Source organism: Pyxicephalus adspersus, chromosome 3 (genome assembly GCF_032062135.1).
Source record: "Pyxicephalus adspersus chromosome 3, UCB_Pads_2.0, whole genome shotgun sequence".
Classification (NCBI taxonomy): Eukaryota; Metazoa; Chordata; class Amphibia; order Anura; family Pyxicephalidae; genus Pyxicephalus; species Pyxicephalus adspersus.
In genome coordinates, this window is record NC_092860.1 from 14,284,825 (window position 1) to 14,304,071 (window position 19,247).

General features: G+C 40.5%; 1 protein-coding gene across 3 annotated transcripts in view; it reads left to right on the top strand.

Moving 5' to 3' along the window:
• Positions 1-5,656: 5,656 nt before the first annotated feature.
• CBFA2T2 (CBFA2/RUNX1 partner transcriptional co-repressor 2) overlaps positions 5,657-19,247 on the top strand; it is a 30,151-nt gene continuing 16,560 nt past the window's right edge. For 2 of the 3 annotated variants that reach the window (XM_072403676.1, XM_072403678.1), the window contains exon 1: positions 5,657-5,785. In XM_072403676.1, coding sequence (XP_072259777.1) covers positions 5,758-5,785 — 28 coding nt within the window. In that variant the 5' untranslated portion in view covers positions 5,657-5,757. Of the gene's footprint in view, positions 5,786-17,309; positions 17,665-19,247 lie in introns of those variants that run through there. The other variant, XM_072403677.1, reaches the window with a different exon arrangement.

The following is a 19,247-nucleotide window of genomic DNA, read 5'->3' on the forward strand; positions in this document are numbered from 1 at the left end:
CTCACAGAAAGGGCAATGGCCCTTCAATGGCCCATCATTCCTGGCTAGATCAACATATTCCACATTTCCATCCTCATGCAGCCACTACATCTATGGGCTGGTATGCTGAGATTTATCTTATTTTTAATTTATGGTTTAGAAGTTGGAGTTGATGGTAAAATGTGATGCTAAATTCAGAAGGTATTTCACTTCATCTATCCTAATTTTACCTGGAAAAGTGATTAAAGGGACTGAATAGGGTCCTGTGTAATTGTAATGCTGTAGATTTGTAGCTCTTTGTTTGGAATCCAGGCCCAGAATGTCCTGGAAGGAATGGGTGGGACAGGTACTCTGAATGAGAATGGCTCTGAATGAGCACCTGGCCAATGATAATACAAATGCACCTGTTCTTGTAAAAAGCCTGTAGCCTGTATGCGGGGAGAACCCAGTAGGTCTACCAAGGTTAGGTCTGTGGAACCAATAGAGAGAAGCACAGGAGGCTAACTTTGTGTTTTTTCAAGTCATGCTGTGATTACACTGATCCCTTGTGAGGAAGAACCCAGGAATTTGCTTTCTGTTGATATGTTTATTATTTGTGCCCTGAAATAAACTAAAGTCTGAAATACCTATCTGCAGTTAGTGCATTTGATACTAATCCCTCACAATATGTTTTAAATCTCTTTGTTGATGAGAGATTTAAAAGAACCTGCAGAAAACAATTTGGTGTCTCTATATCAAGAAATCTGACACTTTAAAAATAAAATTCTCAAAATCAGACTTGATGTCTCTGCTCACTATGCCACTCCAACATTATCCACCCCTTCGCCCTGTAAATCATCATTAACCTTCCTCAGCCCTGTTACTTTGGATGAAGTCCCCTCTCTTCTCTCATCACCTTCATCTACTACCTCTACTACCTCATCTACTCCCTCTGATCTACTCCGTGCCCATTCCTCCACCCTGGCCTCTGCCCTAACCGAACTATTCAACCTCTCCCCTTCTACTGGTATCTACCCCTCCAATTTTAAACATGCCATTATCCTCCCTATCCTGAAGAAACCCTCGTTAGACCCCTTAATACCTCCTAGCTACCGTCCTATCTCTTCTCCCATACGTTTCCGAACTTCTTGAGTGGCTTGTCTACAAAGGACTCACCGATTACCTAAGCACCAACTCTCTCCTTGACCCTCTTCTGTCTGGCTTTCGAGCTGCCCATTCCACCGAAACAGCCCTTACTAAAGTGGCCAATGATCTCATCAAAGCTAAGTCTCAAGGAAACTTTTCCCTCCTTCACCTTCTAGAACTTTCCTCTGCTTATGACATTGTTGATTATCCCCTTCTAATGCAAATCATGCCCTCCGTTGGTATCTGTGACACTGCTCTCTCTTGGTTTGCTTCCTATCTGTCTGACCTTTCCTTTAAAGTTTCTTTCAATGGTAAGTCCTCCTCCCCTACTCCATGTTGGTGTTCCCCAAGGGTCAGTCCTTGGACCGGTTCTTTTTTCTCTGTACACCTCCTCTCTCGGTAGTCTCATATCCTCCTTTGGCTTACAGTACCATCTGTATGCTGATGACACTCAAATTTATCTGTCCACCCCTGACTTGTCTCCCTCAGTCCTGGATAAGGTTTCATGCTGCCTGTTTCTCCCCCTCAAATTCCAAATCCTCCCCTGACATATTTCTGTTAACAACACTGTTATTCGGCCCTCCCCTCAGGCACGCTGTCTTGGCGTCACCTTTGATTCTGCCTTCTCATTTACCCCCCATATTCAGAACATTTCCTGGTCCCGTCATTTTCTTCTATGAAAAATTTCTAAAATCTGCCTCAACCTGTCCCCTGAGACCACCAAACTCCTTGTACATGCTCTTATCATCTCTCGTCTGGACTACTGTAACCTCCTCCTCCCTGGTATTTCACTAACCTGACTCTCTCCTCTACAATCGCCCCTGTTTGCTCCTCCAATGACCTACTAATAACTTCCTCACTCATAACCTTAGCATACCCACGGCTCCAAGACTTTTCTAGAGCTGCCCCCACTGTCTGGAATGGTCTTCCTTGCCCTATTCAGCTTGCTCCTACTTCTGTTCATTTAAAGGACTATTCAAGACCCATCTTTTCAAACTCACCTACCTGTCCTCTTTTGTCTCCTAAACCCTCACTACTTCCCACCATTCTATATCCCCCCTCCTATTGTGTAATACTTCCCCCACCTCTTAGATTGTAAGCTCCTCGGGCAGGGTCCTCACCTCCTCATGTGTCACTGTCTGTATCTGTCTGTCATTTCCAACCCCTACTTATTATACAGTGCTGCGTAATATGTTGAAGCTATAAAAAAATATTATTTATTCATATTAATAATAATAATAATAATAATAAGAAGAAGAAGAATTCAGTTGCCGGCTTGCTGGTGGAATCTATCATCAGGGATATTTTTATGGAAAGCAGTTTAATTAGACATCTTCAGGTACCTTCACAGCAGATTCCATAGAAGACCACAAAACGGTCTGGTAGGCAAACTCAGACCAGGTTTTTTAATCCAGGGCCAAAATCTTCCCAAGATCATCTTCTACTCATTGCTATCTAACGAGCTCATGAGGAAAATTTGGAGGTTTCCTACAAAAGTAATTGGTCAATAGAAAAACACAGGAGGTGGGAAAAACTCGTCTGACAACTATGGGAAGCTGGCTGAATTTTGCATATGAGAGCATCTTTGGATTTAGAGCCTCTGGGCAGATATAGATGAACAGAAAATGGGGCCTCTAGGCAAGGTAGCAGCTTTGCCCTTCCCCCCTTCATTCCTTTAAATGCAAAGTATAAGGACAGCAATAGGCACTGAGAAGCTGCCCCATCTGCATTGTCTCTACTGGTGTAAGCCCATCAGACACCAACTGTCAGCAAGCGGATTGTCCCTTGTAAAGAGACTAGCAGATGCACAACTTTGACCAACTGTCCTGGACTCCTGGTATAGTACAGGAGCAGAAGGGCTGTGGGTTGGGTTATCCATCAGACCCATGATGTGATTTTGCTTCCAGGGCACTCAGTAGGAAGTGGTGCCATGGCATAGCACAAGTGTTCAATGACTTCATTTTCTGATATTAATAACCAAAATTACACAGAACTCAGAATAAAATAAATAAATGAACTTTCTGACTTTAGCAAATCAGCAGTTTTTCTGGATTGCATTAGAAGCTCACTGAATGCTTTTAATTGTTGCCTGGAAGTGCTCTTCAACAAGCACTTTAGAATCATTTAAAAATTATGAAAAAATGTTGGCCTAATCATAGGAGTAATGAATCAATGAGGAATATTTACAAAACTTGTTCAGTCTGTAATGTCAGCACCCCAACACAACTTTTCAATGCACTTGAACTGCTAAAATGCTGCATGCATTTTTTTGTATGTTATGCAGGCAATTAAAAAAAGAAATAACGGTCTGCCTCAATGCAATGCATATTAGCCTGTGCCATACAGCGGGTCACAAAATGAGAAGCTGCCGCAGCGGGTGATCTGGGCTATTGACATTTCCAAAAGTGTAAAATGCTTTTTCCTGCAAGCATAACAACCCAGGAGGTAACAGATAATACTAGATGCTGCTTACGACTATGTACACACACGCAATAATCATGAAAGATCCTTTCCAATGACAAACGACCGCAGATACATAAATAAGCGCTGTACATACAGCACCATTCTGTTCTATGGAGAGGGGAGGGGGGAGAACGACAGAACGGCAGCCAGCTGCGCTCTTTCCCCCTTCACTTCCATTACGATCGCTCATTGTCACCGATTGGCACTTTGCACACGTAAGATTCCTGTCTGATATCAGCCCTGAGACGATTATCGGACAAGAACCATTGCACGTGTGTACCTAGCCTAAGCAAACATGGTGCTATCTTTCTGGATAGCAAATTAAGGCATTGTTGGGGGAGTGAAATGTAATAAATACTACTAATCATTGCATGTACATAACCAAGCATTGCACACACCTAGCTTGAATACACGGAGCAGCCAAAATAATAAAACACTGACAGTGAAGTGACTTATTGATTAGCTTATTGAAATGGCACATGTGCAGGGGTGAGATATATTATGGAGCACCTGAGCAGTCAGTTGCTAATGGTGATGTACTGGATGCAGTAAAAATGGAAAGGTTAAAGGAGAAGAGTGACTTGGTTTGATATGGACCAAATTGCCATAGCTGGACAAATGAGTCAGAGCATCTCCAAAACAGTCTCGATGGATACCTCCTATATGCTGTGGTTGGCACTAAAACTGGCACTCCAAGGTAGGAGAACAGGGGAACCAGCAAGGACGTTATAGATGCCCAAGGTTAATGGTTGTTCATGGAGGAAGGGGTTTATAATCTGTTTGATCCCAGATAAGATGTACTATAGCAAAAAACTGCTGAAAACCCAATGCTGGCCAAGGTATAAGATTACACAGTGCATTGTATGGTGCCAAATGGCCCCAAAGCAGTCAGAGTGCCCATGATGACTCCTATACACTGCTGAATGAATCTATAGTGGGACAATGAGTCAGAAATGGACCATGGAGCAATGAAAGCAGATGTCCTGGTCTGATGAATGGCCTGGTGAATGTGTGCTAATTGGGCACACATAATTTGTGCTATTTTGTGCTACATAAAATTGTGGACATTATTTGTCATTTTTATGTGTTAATAATAATAAAACAAAAATAATAATCTAATAAATTCTTATATTCTGAATGACAACTTTCGCCTTTATATTGCACTAAATTCACAATCTGTATTAGAGACGGAAAAACAAGGAGGCGCAGTGTGACGTCAGTGTAGTGTTAAGTTGTATGAGACAACTGTTACCGAGCCGTACGCTTCAGTATTGTTTCCACCATTACAACAGTCACCCCGCTCCGCAAATACCGATTCTCATCCCATTGTTTTATTTTATTTATTTCTCAGATGTTCTTTGAGGTAAGTATGACCTTAACTGTATTTTCTTTAACTGTTATAATTAATGGCATCAGAAAGTTTGACTTTGATAACTATTAATTCTTGTTTGGTCTTAGATTTGAAATAAACTCAGAATGAGTGAGAAAAAGCAAACAAATATTTTGCATTTCTTTAGTAATACCAAAGATAATGCAACTAATGATAATAGTAACAATAGTAATACTTCACTTAACCGTGAGCTGATCAATAAATCAGAGCCTCCACAGTCCTTGTCAGCACCATTAGGAAGATCATTATTTTACAAATCTATTTATCTTTTAAAAAAATCATAATAATGGTCCACGGGATTTTAAATTATGAATTTCGTAGTCCATGAGGTCCAAAGGTTGGAGACCGCTGGCTTAAAGGATCTCCCGCCATTGTTGTGGTGCCAGATAACACAAGACCTTCAACTTCAGATTTCTCGTAGACTCCATGCCTTTTGTTCCGCTTTAGATTTCTAAGGATTTATTATACTTGGTATACACTTTTTATTACATCACATGGAACATGCACAAATATTGATCACTTTTATGTAATTGTATTTAGCTTTGGAGGAACTACTGCATTGCTGCACTTTTTTATGTAAGAGAAAGTGATACAGAGCAGAGGGAAGGGTCTTGTTAGGAGGGGGAGGGTTTACTCCTGTAGGCTGCAGCCTGTGCCCTCCCCACTTTTCCTTGTCTCTCTCTGCACCTTCTCCTGCTCTTCAGACCCCTCCAACTCCTGCACTGAGCCTTTATCCTCCTGCAGAACAGGAGGTGGGGAGAGAAGATTTTATACATTGTATCACACACAGGATTTATAAGATGGTTGGGATACCTGGACCATTCCAGTGTAAGTACTGATTACTTTTATCCCTTGTTGGCAGCTTTGGTTATTTCCATGTTGGTGGATGGGGCAGTGGAGAAACTACAATCTCTGTGCAGGAATCCCACATCCTACCAATGGGGTAACGTCTTGATATTTTGCCCTTCGTAACACTTTGCTGCACACCCAAACCATCCTAAAATGCAATTAAAAAATTAGTGCAAGTATAGTTGCTGATTGTATCTGGGACGGTCCAAGGTTTTTTAAAGTTTGTCTCAAAAACTGCTCCTTGTTTTTGTTTATCTGAACTGGCCACCCTATATATTTTTTGTAGAGTGAATATTTAGGACTGACGCCTTTTTATTTCTTAATTTCAAAAAAGAGGTTTGCAACAACGATGGGGTAAATCTTTATACTGTGCCGATCATTACATTTGCTTGGAATTTGTTAGAAAAAAACTGTCAGGGAACATTGCTATTTTTGGTAGAAATTGAGGTATTGGAAGTGATTGGTCGGCCATAGGAAATACAGAGCCCCCAGGGTCTGGATTGGGGTTATGCAAAAATTCTCTGCGTGCTGGAAAATCATTTAAAGCGGAATGAACATATTCATCTCTTCCTCATTCAGATATTTCTACTTTCTTGAGTGCACCAAAAGTTTTGAAAAACTATTTTTAAATATAAATGATACCATAGGATGGAACTGCCATTAACTATTGTTTGTGTGTATATTAATTTATATTCAGTCCCTGGAAAGTTGGGATGCATGCTTACCACTTTGCAGTTTGTGTGGTCTGCAGACCATTGCTGATAAAACAGATTATCTGATGTTGGTTCTGTGTGATGGAATTTAAGGCATGCTAGGGTGTCATGGGACTTTTTATCAATATAAGGGAAACTGCTGAAGGTGATACCAGTAACAGCAAGAAGAATGGGAGGATGAGATAAGAGCACAATATGTATAACTGTACAGTGTCTCCTCCATTCCCAACCACCACGAAGTGTCAGAGCCAACGTAAACAATCCATTCTATTTGTGTGCAGTACCGGGTTGGTCCTACTAAAGCAGTTGACAAATCTAAGGCAGGGATTGTACGGTCACTGGTCAGTAAGTGATTCTAATTCTCTCTATGTATAAGATGAACTTTGGTTGCTTGGTTAATGGACTCTTGCACTTTGTCATTGCTTCTTGAGCTTATTTAATATTTTTGTGTATTGTGGTTGGGGTCATGTCGGTGAGAGGTCTTGGTGGGGGGTGGTAATCCTGTGGCACTTACTGTGTATATACAGTTAGCACTGCTCCATACTCTGTTCTGTAAATATTATGTCTCCGTATGGTGTGATGTTTATTTCAATATATAGCGTTACGCTTTGTATACAGTTCACCACGCTCCGTATCCTTTTTTGGTCCTTTGGTACGATGGGGGCCATGCCCTATCACAATATAGTCAGATCTGCTTTAAAGGGCTTTTGTATATGGCTTTTGTGACTAAAAGTAGATTGGGACTTTAGGGGAGAATAGGTAAACCTGTTGAGGTCCCCTTTTCACTTATCGCCTAAAGGCTTGAGTTACATCCATCCATGAACACTTTAAAGATGGACCAGAAAGGTGTATTATGGTGCCATATCTGTGCATTGTCATTCAAATAAAAACACCCCCCCCCCCCCCATGCAGTTCCGCACACCAGAACACATGTATGTGAATGTTCATGCATTCTATATTCTGTGTTTTTTCAGATTGTACCTAAACTCCAAGAGCCCATTCCAGCCTTTCCACTGTGTTTTTTTTTTTTTTTTTTTATAGAATCACGCGTAACGTGATCCAACTAAACAAAAACCTTGTGCTCAATAAAAAAGTGTATGTGCAAAAACACCACACAAAAAATGTGCACTGGGGTACTATTGTGATCCCTCTTCAAAAGAGGAAGGGCCACCCAATTTCCCCAGACCCCCCGAAGCGGGGCTGCTGACGAGGGCTGGGTACTGAGTCCATCCAGTCGAAGCTGAAATGGACCTACTAGCCCCTCTGGCCAAAGCCAGACGGGGTCCTTTTTCTCTATGGCACTGCGTAGGCAATCCGTTCTGTTAACTTGCGGTATTTTGTGCATTGCTGTAAGGCAAGGCGTGTATTTTGTGTTGGCTGCCTGAGCACCACAACATAGGCTTTAACGCACCCACGGCATTTCTTTTTTCACTTCAGAACACCACAATGCACCCTAAAGAGCATATGCTCCTTGTTGCTCTATTCTGGGCAGAGCATTAGGATGCTGTTCAAAAATCAGTGGCATCTCACCTTGGGGTGCTATTCAACAGAATTCGTAGTTTTGTATCATCTATGGGAAATACTCCCAAAAATGTCATTCATGGTGTCTTTTATAGGACAACTTTATCATTAGGACAGGTTGTCCTTTGAGGCATGCCCTCACTCTTTAAGCACACCACCTGATCCACAATTTACCTGTGCACTTTCCACTGTGGATCCTGCCTGGGGCTGTACAACCCTTCTCCTGGGGCATCTACCTTTATATGCACTATGGCTCCATTCATTCCCAAGGGAAGATGTAGTTTTGGTGGCTCTCCTAGTATAAATGAATGGGGCCACAGCATGCATGGGCATGAAAGAACACGATCCAACAAGAAATATATACGTTTTTTTCTATGTAATATTAGATCTGTAACCTCTCTCAAAACAACCAAAATCTTGGAACTTTATCTTTGGGCTCCAAATGGGGGCATGGTAGTATAAAAACTAAACCATTACCCGAGGGCTAATTTTTGTGTGAACTTTTTAAACTACCATTATTAAGTACCAGTTGGCTTTGTCATATGCCTCCATAGCTGTCCTGAAAAAGAACATAGGTCTATCCCTCCCTCCTCTCCATTTGTACACTACCAGAATTTGACTTGGTGATGGAGAAACCACACAAGTAGCCAGTCAGTTGTGATGATGAAAGGAAAGAACAGTTTGACAAAGTTGAGCCCATCTTGGTGTTGCTTTGTCTTTCAATGACAAGTCATGCAGGGTAAGAATTGTAAGTGTTACTGAACTGCAGAAAAAACAGGTCTCCTGGGCTGTGCAAACCTCAACATTGCAAGGGCAGAAATTCCAAATCTTTAAAACGTGTAGCAGCTCCCTTCCCATCTCTCAACTTCTATAAAGCTTTTTTACAATAACCTTTCATAGAAAACACACAAAATAAATCCAAAAGCTTGAAATGACTATTTTTACTTTTTGGCATTCCCATTTATCCCTGGATTCCGGGGCCCCAGGCAGCTGCCCATTCTGCCCTTATAATTTGCCAAGCAGAAAGAAAATCCTCCCACATGTTCTTGAGGTCCTTGTACATCTCACACACCTTCTACCAGCTTTATCCCATTTGGGGCCCAAAAATAGGGGCTATCCTGTGAAAAGTTGGACTTTTGGGAGAATTGCATTAGGATTACGCAGCATGTTGACACTCTTTCCATGAAATCCATTTGTTCAATGACATGTCAAGTTTCTATATCGTTCACCATGGCCTAATAAATCTGATGAGTGGCCCAGAGACTGTAATACTGCATGGAGCCAAAGTAAATTCCTATTTCTCTGTGGACATTTCCAGGCCCCTCGGAAGAAATGTCTAAGTTATGGTGTGTGAGCTTTCACAGAGCCAGCCCGTCTCCGCAACAGCTGCTATAGATTATAGGCCGAGACTCCATTGATTAGAGGTTTTTTTAAACAGACAAAACTGACCCGCGTAAAAATAGATTTTCCTTGAAGATTTTTTTTTTTTTTAAACAAAAAATGTGTTTCGGGTTTGCAAAGTGTCCCCACATGTGTTTGTCGTTATTGCCATACACATGTGCGATGCATGTGTGTGAGCAGGTAAAAATATAAACTCATTTTAGGGATACATCTTTGGAGCCAGACTGTCTAGCTTCCAAACATCACCCCGGGCTCCAACGTTACAAGGAAATTCTTTATAGAAATATCTTAATTCAGCCTTTCCACAGATAGATGAAAAAGGCTACTGTCCACGTCTGTTGTTTTAGAAGTTGTATTGTGTGTGTGTGTGTGTGTATATATATATATAATATAAATATATATATATATATTTATATATATCTGTGTATATATATATATATATATATATATATATAAATATACATTTTTGGATCTATTGGAAAGATCTGTTGAAAAATCAAACACTTGCAAAAAGCAATTATTACAGCTACATTTAAATATGAAAACCCTACACCCGAGTCAAGAAGATGACTTCCATCTTCAGCTAAACCGCCCAACCTGGTCACTGAACCGCCCACAAAGCTGCTAATTGGACAACAAAGGAGCTTTGGAAAACTGATGTAGTCCTCACTCTGCTCTCTTCTCCTGTTGGGAAGTTTTCAATGTTAGATTTGACAGCACTGAAATGCTGTTGGACTGATTGGCTTACATTTTTCTTTCTTCCTGTGCAAGAAACAAAAGGAAAATTAGATCCTGTTACTTAAAATAGTTTTTTTTTTTTTTTTTTTACTATATATAATGAATGAAAACATTTTTTTCGTAATTTCAAACTATTAAGCTTTAAGCCGTGACGTAAAACAATCTTTTTTTGTTTGCCATCATCCAGTAGGCACCAGCTGGAATTTTAACACGGGGTCACGGTGTAAGTGTCTGCACTAAATGCCGAAATGAAAGACATGAGACATAATGGGAGTGACTGATATTCAATAACATCTGCAGTATATCCCATCTACATTTTTGTCATGTTTAATACAGGGGGTGGGGGATAGATTTCGGTTAATCAGTTCAGAAATACATCTCCATTTTAGAAAAATAATTTGAAAGCAACTCACAATAACTTTAATAGGTTTATTTCTAAAAACGTATAGTACATACCCCTTTGGCTTGCCCTGTACCAACAATGGGTGGCTACTGCAAGAAGATAGCAGGGAAACGGGGTCTAAATAGGGCTGTCCCAATACCAAAAATGAAGACCCTACTCCCCAAATTTATCCCTACTCCCCAAGTTTATGTTGTCAACTGTGTATCGGCAGCTGTACGATCAAAGTGAACCTGTGCTATCTGTCAATAGCTATCTGTTCCCTCAATGCTTTTATTCGCCATCCATCAGTGCCCACAAAGCAAAAAATGAACACCCTACCTATTCTCAGGGCCAGAGCAGCTTGATGCTTATGCCAGGGTTTTGGTTCTTTCCCTATCTTTGTGATTGTTTTTGGCTATTGGATGCTTGGATTTCCGACATTGCAGTGGGAAAAAGCGGTATAGAATCAAATCACTCAATGCTCCATTGGGATTTAGTGTTTATCAATGTGTTTTACCTGATTGAGGGGATTGGTGGCAAGGATGTGTCCATTGCCTGAATATACCATGTCCTGTTCAACATCTCTAACGTTTGTGTGATCTGTCTATGGTGTTGCTTCCTTTGCTGGTTGGCCCATTGAGTTGTTGCTTTATTGCCAAGGTCTGGGAGGAAAGGATTATCCTGGACATCCATCGGACAGGAAATGTGTTGGGTTCTCTATGACTTGCCACACAATAGAAGCCTATAGAACTGTACAAGAGGCTGGAGTTCAGCTTGAAATTTTTGGTAAGTAAACTTTCTTATTTTCACTCTCTACTGATGAGCGGTCTCTTAATTTGTCCTATAGCAGACAACCACCCCTGGGCTTTTATAGTAAACCGAACCCAAGTGATTATGGAAGCTGCTATTGCTCAACTCAATGTAAAGAACTCCAGTTGCCTGGATGGAAAGCTGATCCTTTTTGCTTTCAGTAGTTTGTCACATTTTGTTTGGTATTAGCTGATCACCTGAGCTGTATACTTATTCTGGGTCAGTGATTCAGAAAGTATTAAAAGTAGAGTATCAGAACACCAACCAGGCGAGGAAGGTTAAAAATGGCAGCGTACAATAAATGGCTGTCCATCATCCCTACAGGTGCCAAATCTCTTTATCGATCCATGGCTAGCGATTTGCTGTTGGCATCAGGATCGCTAGTGTGACAATTCATAGTCTAAAAATGTTCATTTGCCATTTCCTATTTTTTTTTCACCCGTATGAAATAGATGAACGTCATTTAAGTTGTGAAAGGAACCTGCTGACAGCTTGTCATTCATTTGTACTCAGTGTACGCTGCCTCTGGGTGTGTGTGAATGGCCAGGTGTGAGCTGGGAGCCAGCAGGTGTGTGTGTGCACTCTTACACCTGGACTTCCTTCTGCTTTTCTCACCAGGTGCAAGGGTCTCTGCATTTCCACAGGCTATATGGAAGGGGGGGGGGGTTAGTTAAAGATCAATAGAAAGATATTCATCTGTTAGTTTATCTGGCCCCTGCCATGGAATAGTTCTGTATCTCTATCTACATCTCTATTCTTTTCATCCGGTCCTCTTTCTCTGTTCACAGGCACAGTTGTGTTTATAGTTTAACAGAAGGAATAAAGGAATTTTACTTTAGCCAGATGCACGTTTTTCTAAGGGAAAGCCAGCCCGGTATTTATATGTTAACAGCCCACTCAGCTGGGTGACAAAACATTTCCTTCTTGCAATGAGCAGCCTTTTGTGTAACTAATGACCCCTCCCAGAGTCCTTTGCAGCAAGCCGCCTATTAGCTGGCTTAGTAATGTGGTTTTAGAACACAAAGGGAGCGCTCCATGCTTGCGATTCAGCTGCAAACAATTCTGTTCGGAAGAATGAATTTGGCTTATTTACTTTTCATTTTTCAATGACAGTCGGCGGGTAAAACATATAAATGTGGTGTTTATTTCTCAATGGCTTTTCAAGCACAATATTTTCCCCAAGGGGATTCCATCTTTTCTACTAGAATATTAATATTCTTTGTATAGTTATACCTTACTTCAGTGTATCTTGAATAGGCCCCATAGGAAAAGCTTTAGGGCGCATTTAGACCTTGATGTCCTGGTGAGTTGCATTGAACCAGCCTATTTTTTTAAAAGGCTGGCAAGGCACCAAAAGCAAAATGGACATTCACCATTTTTTGGCCATGGAGCACACCATGCTACGGTGCGTTGCAATGCATCTGCAACCAACTCCATTGCCCTAGTTCCTTGCATTTGAATGCTGCCTGTTCTGTTTGGAACTGGGCTTATTGGACACAATTGTCATATTGTGGACCCGTTGATGTGGTGTTTAGGGGCTCTAAGTCACTGGCACCAAATTAGTATGCACCTAGGGCTGACTAAATCTAAAGACCTGAAAGTTTTGAAGGCCGTGACTGAGCATAGGAGCTGCACAAGCAGCACTTCATAAGTGATCTGACTTTGCCACAACCGACACTTTTCGGCACCAAGATGCAATATTTACCCAGAATGAAGGCCCATCGAAGTAGTGTTTCCTGTGTCCCCCACTGGGCTAATTGGTTCTTCTGCTGACCCCACCTCACTACAAATCTTGGTAGCGGAGTGGAGGTCAGCAGGGGACACCTGATTTTGACATTTATGGAAGAATTAATAAACAGACTGCATCTTAAGATTCCTTTTAAATGGGTCAACACAGAACTATTACTCTCTCCTTTTGCAGGCATTGTGTTTGGTTTGGGGGGGGGGGCGACAGGGTAACTTTAAAGTTTATTACCCAAGAAGCAGCACGTTACCAGCGGATTGGAGGAGGGGGTTTATAAAACCACAATCCTGTTTTAAATGTGCCTTGGATAATATTCTAGGACATTCTTCTTGCTCCTCGACTGATCAATTCTTCGATATTCTGCAGCCATCCCATCCACGGCTTCTGTTCCTTTCAGCATTGAAAAGCAAAGATCACTCCATATTTGTAATCTTGTACCGCTTATTAATTATGTATTGGTTCTACATGCAGCAAAACATTCCTGAGCTGGGTTATTTTCCTCTAGTGGAATGACATCTTTGTTTACATGGAAAGGCACTTTGTGAAGTTTATAAACAACCAGTATGTCCATACTGATATAGAGTCCAGTACACACATTGCAGGACGCCCTCCCTCCTTCTTCTCTGCCCTCCAGGCTATGCTGTAATGACATGCTGTGTAATAGAGGTGGGTGTCTCACTTCCTTGTGAAATGAATAGCTCCAAGCAGCTCAGGCTCCATCAGACTTCCTGGAGCCATAGGCCGGACTTATGGAATGCAGGCAGACCTCACTCTTTGCTCTCTTCTGCAAGGGGAACAATTACGGGGCATAGATTCTGCAGTCGTGGGAGATCAGACTTATCAAAATGCTGTAGATCTCAATTCCATGTGTTTAGTGTTAACTGCAAAATAGAGGATTAGTGATCTCCAGAAATGGAACTGTGACCTTGTATGAGAACAAAGAGCAAGCTTTAAAACAGATTCACACCTATATGTTTTCTATGATTCATTTTCCATATATCACTACACATTAATGCACTTTGTATTAAATGCCAACACAAGTCAAGATGTGTATCCTTTCCTATCAAACAAACTGCATGAAATCTTTAATTCATATTGTTACATATTCAGAGCTGCAAGGATGGCCCAATAGGCAGCCAGAAAACAATACATTGGCATGCCTGCTTCAAAGGCAGCGTACTATTTGTTAAATGAAGAAGAAGAATATGAGATGTATAAATATATATGTGAACATGACTTCTGGCATATATCATTTCAACATTCCGAAATCCAAAAGCTGGGCTACACTTCACAAAATGTAAACTTAATACATATATATAATCGTGAAGATTTTGTAGCAGCCATTTTCATATAGGATTCCTCCAGAGATTGCTAGGGGTTCTTTGAACTGTGGCTGATTTACCTCCCATTTGATGATGCCTCCATATTTCTGCAGCCAACACCACTTAGTAGAGCCAACTGCATGACTTTCAAGTTGTCTATAAAGGTGTTATTCCAGTCACCGCTATAGGCAGCATTCTTTCCTTTGGCCACCATGTTCAGAGGCATTTTTTCCACAACAACTTCCATATAAATAAAATAAATTGGTTTTTACAGGGGCTCTCCAAGAAATTTTTTTAGGGGTTAGACGGTTGAAAAAGAATTAAAGGAGTATAAGATGAGCTTCTGGGGTCTTGAACATGTGCAAAGCCATGGAGCCCTTTGAGATCTTTACTTACATTAAGATTTACCAATTTTTATTTATTCAGGAAATTGATCAGCTGGATTTATTTCACTTTATCAATATGTATTTATATGTTTAATACTTTGTTTTTATGTATACTTGTATATACAGTTGAGGGTATCATTGCATTCTGTCCATTTATTTTAATGACTGTTGTCACTGTGGCTAAATGTAAGGGAAAATCCAAAATCATCATCCTAAATAGGGAAACTTGTTTTAGTGAGTACGGTCTTATCAGAGGACTTCATTTGCTGTTGTGTCTACGGGACAGTGAATGGTATATTGTATACAAGTCCGGAGTTCTTTCTTTGCCCTAGTTCCCTGTATTTCCATTTGCTGATTCAGGCGGTAACACAATTCCTGTCCTAGGGTGACCACACTCTTCGTACTGTAAGGAAGAAAATGTTTTTAAACTTCATAACACTACCACTCACCTCTTCAACCTAGAAGGAAGGGGTTCTGTAACACAGATTTGGAGAGAGCAAATAGATAGATTGGGATTTCAGCTCGGGTCACAGTGTGGTAAAAGGTACAGAATTTTTTAGCAGGATCAATGGTTCCCTTTTTACTTGAAGATAATGTATTTAATGAATGCAGCCATGAAATCTAAGAACTGGTAGACTGCAATATAATACAATTTTGTTCTTGAGTTTAGATAAATTCTGAAATAATGATCTGCTGTACTACATACACTTATTACATAACCACTCTATGTTTGTATTGCCTGTGACATAATTGCAGACTAGAAGCCTGTTGATTCTTTGTTATTATGATCTAAAGTACATAGAGGTGACATGTGTGCAGCTGTGCAGAGTCTGTGCAATTGAAAAGTTTCTGCAGACTAAAAGAAGTGTATCTGTGGTCACAGGAGAATAATACTCTCTCAAATTACCTTGCCAGAATGTATTTCTTGGGACCAGGCCAGCTCAGAATGGGAGAGGGATTAAATGGGTTAAACATCAGATTCCAGATGGAGATGGCAAGTAAGAAGAATTCATATGGGATCACTTTGTAACGCAATGACATCATAATTTCCTTGTGTGCTTAATACTGGGGCAGACCACATTGCTGCGTGTGCCATGGTCTACTGAACGCTTGGACTCCATGATCCTTAGTGTGGCACTCTTAATAAACTTTGGATCCCACCCAGGGTGTCCTTTTTAGGGTGATGAGAGCAGTCCAACCAGAGGTTATGAGCTCTAGAAATTTGGCTTTGAAAATGTGAGACCTGATCTCTTAAAAATCCAATGGCTCCCACACTTCTTAAAGAGTGACGTCACAGCAACTTTATTTACAAGTTGGATTAAACTTGGGAATATTTTATGGTCTTGTGGCATGGAGAGGGATAAGTACATTCTGCATTACATGACCTTGGAGATCATGCTAGAAGGTTTTGTTTTTTGTGGAGAATGGAGAATGTGGTCACCAAATCTAGCAAAGCCTTTCCCAAGCATATTATTCCAAAGGGCTATGCACCCCATGTTCTTGCTTCATTTTCTGTCTCAGTATGACAACATAAATATAGTTTCTGGCTGTGATGATGTGGCATCTGTTCATCTTGGCCAATGCCTACTGTTGGCTGGCAACTCATAGTACAGTTCAGATGATCTCAATGGTTTGAGGTGGAAATAGGACCTCATATGTGCAAAAAGATGTGGCCAAGGAATGGTAATAAACAGTTGTTTTAAAAAAAGATGAAAATTATGTGTTTTCCTGCGCCTGTACAAGAACATAGAACAACGTAGAACCTTTGTGTGTAAATGGCAGGCCAACAATCTCCAAGTAAACCTGACGCTAACCTGGGCCATTTTAGAAGCATACGATTACATTGCCACAAGCCAAACACAACTAAATCTAGCCAGGTAAAGGTATATGGAAAGTTTGACTTTTTCAAGTACAATCAGGCTTAACCTAGCTCCAGCCTATTCCTCCAGGTTGACCTATTTTTCTGATGGATGGGCTTGTTTACCAGAGGGCTGTGCCGAGCGCAACATTTAAAGGACACATTTTAAATAAGCTATATGCCTATTTCTTTGGATTGCCTCGTCATGGAGTTTTTATATATTTCCATTATATCCATTTTCAATTACCCAGGTTTGCTACGGGTTTTCTTTAAAGAAAGAAGCAGCCATCCCTTTTCATGTCTGAAATACTATTCCAAGATATTTCAGCTGACCCTATCCACTTCCCTGGAACTAATATGTGTTCTGTGAGTCGGGCAAAGTCTACATATATCCGAGCCCTCTAAGACAGGTATCTCTTTATTAGAATAGTCATGCGACCGCCTTAAGGTCACGTAAGATGTAAAATTTCTTCCAGTGTATAGATATCTTTAATAATCCAGACAAATCAATATTTTCCAAGCTGTAGAAGGACTTGCAGTCTTGCGGCCTTCTTTTTCCCACCCCTCTGTGCATCGCTCTTGGCTTGGAGACATCCCCGCTGGTGCACCCAGCCATGCACAAGCCTTGGGTACATTAAGGACTTCCAGTTCTATTGGCTATAAGCCATCAGTAGGTGTATATCTAGTGACATAGACATGCAGGAAGCCCTAGTAACAGAGCTGGAGAAAAGGAGAGCGCTAGGCAGCTATAGTCAGGAGGAGGGGGTATTTTTCCTCCAGGAGGAGAGGAAAAAGGGAGAGGGGGGATAATTCAGTTTGACAACACATCTGCAGTCCATCTGCGCCAGCACAGTCCTGCTTCTTCCAACACACTGAGGCATCACAGATGTGTTAAACACACGCAGGGGCGGAGGGCTATCCCACTCAATTCAGCTTAAAGAAAAAAATCCTATTTAAAATTCCAAACCGGCAGATCCCAGACGGTAAGTGGCTTACATTTCAGTGCATTCCCCTCTTATGTCCTTGAATGGATCAACACCCCTGTCTCCACTGCAGCTCCCTCTTAAAATGGATTAATAGGATAACCTTAATTAGTAAAAGAACACAACTATATATACTTTGTTACTGCATGCCTTGTCATCCGCCTATTTAAATAACTGTCAGTCAATGTTAAAATGCTGCTACACTGTTCACAGCAGTAGAATGCCCTGGACTGGGCCGCAGGGGGACCGATGGCTCTTTTTTTATATATGACCCCTAAATTACCTTAATGCATATATTCTAGTTTAGATCCCAAATTTATTCATTCTAGACGTATAATACCTTGCATGCTAAACACGTGTGTGCCCATATTTAGGCATATTATGCTTTACGCACTTTTTAATGTATAATTGGAAATTTATTTGTATCCTCGGTTTGTAATATCACATATGTATATAGAACAATTAAACATATTTCTGAATTCTGTGTGGGTTTGTGTATGTGTGTGAATATATTATTTTTGTATGCGTATGTGTAACTTGTAGTCAGTGAGTAGACTTCATTGTGTCTACATTTTGAGCATGCAAATTGTTGTAGAATTAAGCAGACAATCAAGGAGTCAGCATTTCTTCCCAAGGACCAGTGATCACCCAGTTTTCGGGGGTCTTGGATGGCTTTATCCTTTACTCAACATTGTATCAAACATTGTATTACTGAAGCATTTGATCCTGGCTAACGATACTATTTAAACATTTGTCTGTTGAAATTGTAAAAATGTCTATATTCTTATCCCAGATAAATAAGAACAAGCATTAAAAAGTTAGCAGTGACATAAATGTGTAGTTTTAATTTCAATTGATAGCAAAGGAAAAAGATTTTGATTTACTATGTAATCTATAGACACACCTGAGATGTCCCAGTTCTGTACTTTGTATATCTACACTTTTGCTTGATGGAGAACACGTCTGTTATTGGTGTCAGTTAGTTATGATTGCATAACATTCTTTAGCAGTTAGGATTAATTCCAGAGGGAGCAAAGACCTAGAAGCCAACATAAACTTGGCTTGCTGTATATTATGGTAAATAATAAAGTCTATATGAAATGAAAAGCTTTGAGGTCGTGGGAAGTTGTACTGTTATATCTTCATATTCTTTTAGAGTTTGGGATATAATGTGTAATGTATGAATGTTCAGATAAACAAACATTAGCTATGACCTAAACTATAGATTAGACAAGGAATCGTAGTACATTGTACTACAAGCTCCCTATATTTAGTAAGCCCCAAATCTACATGTAAAAAAAAGAACAAAGCAAAAAATAAGCATGCTCTTGTGAATTTTGGGTTTCTAAGCTTTCCCAATATTCCACCAGAATTGGTGTCATCACTGGTGCCTGGGCAAAGGTGTTGGATCTTGTACTTTTTCTTTATTTTTCTGCAGAATTTTTACATGGGTTGGGATCTGTTAATATAATGGAAGGTCTGCTTTAAATTATGTAAAATCTGTCATGTGTTTCTACTGAGTTGTTGGGATAATATTGTATTATAAGAAACCATGTAAAGTCCCACACACAATGTTATATTTT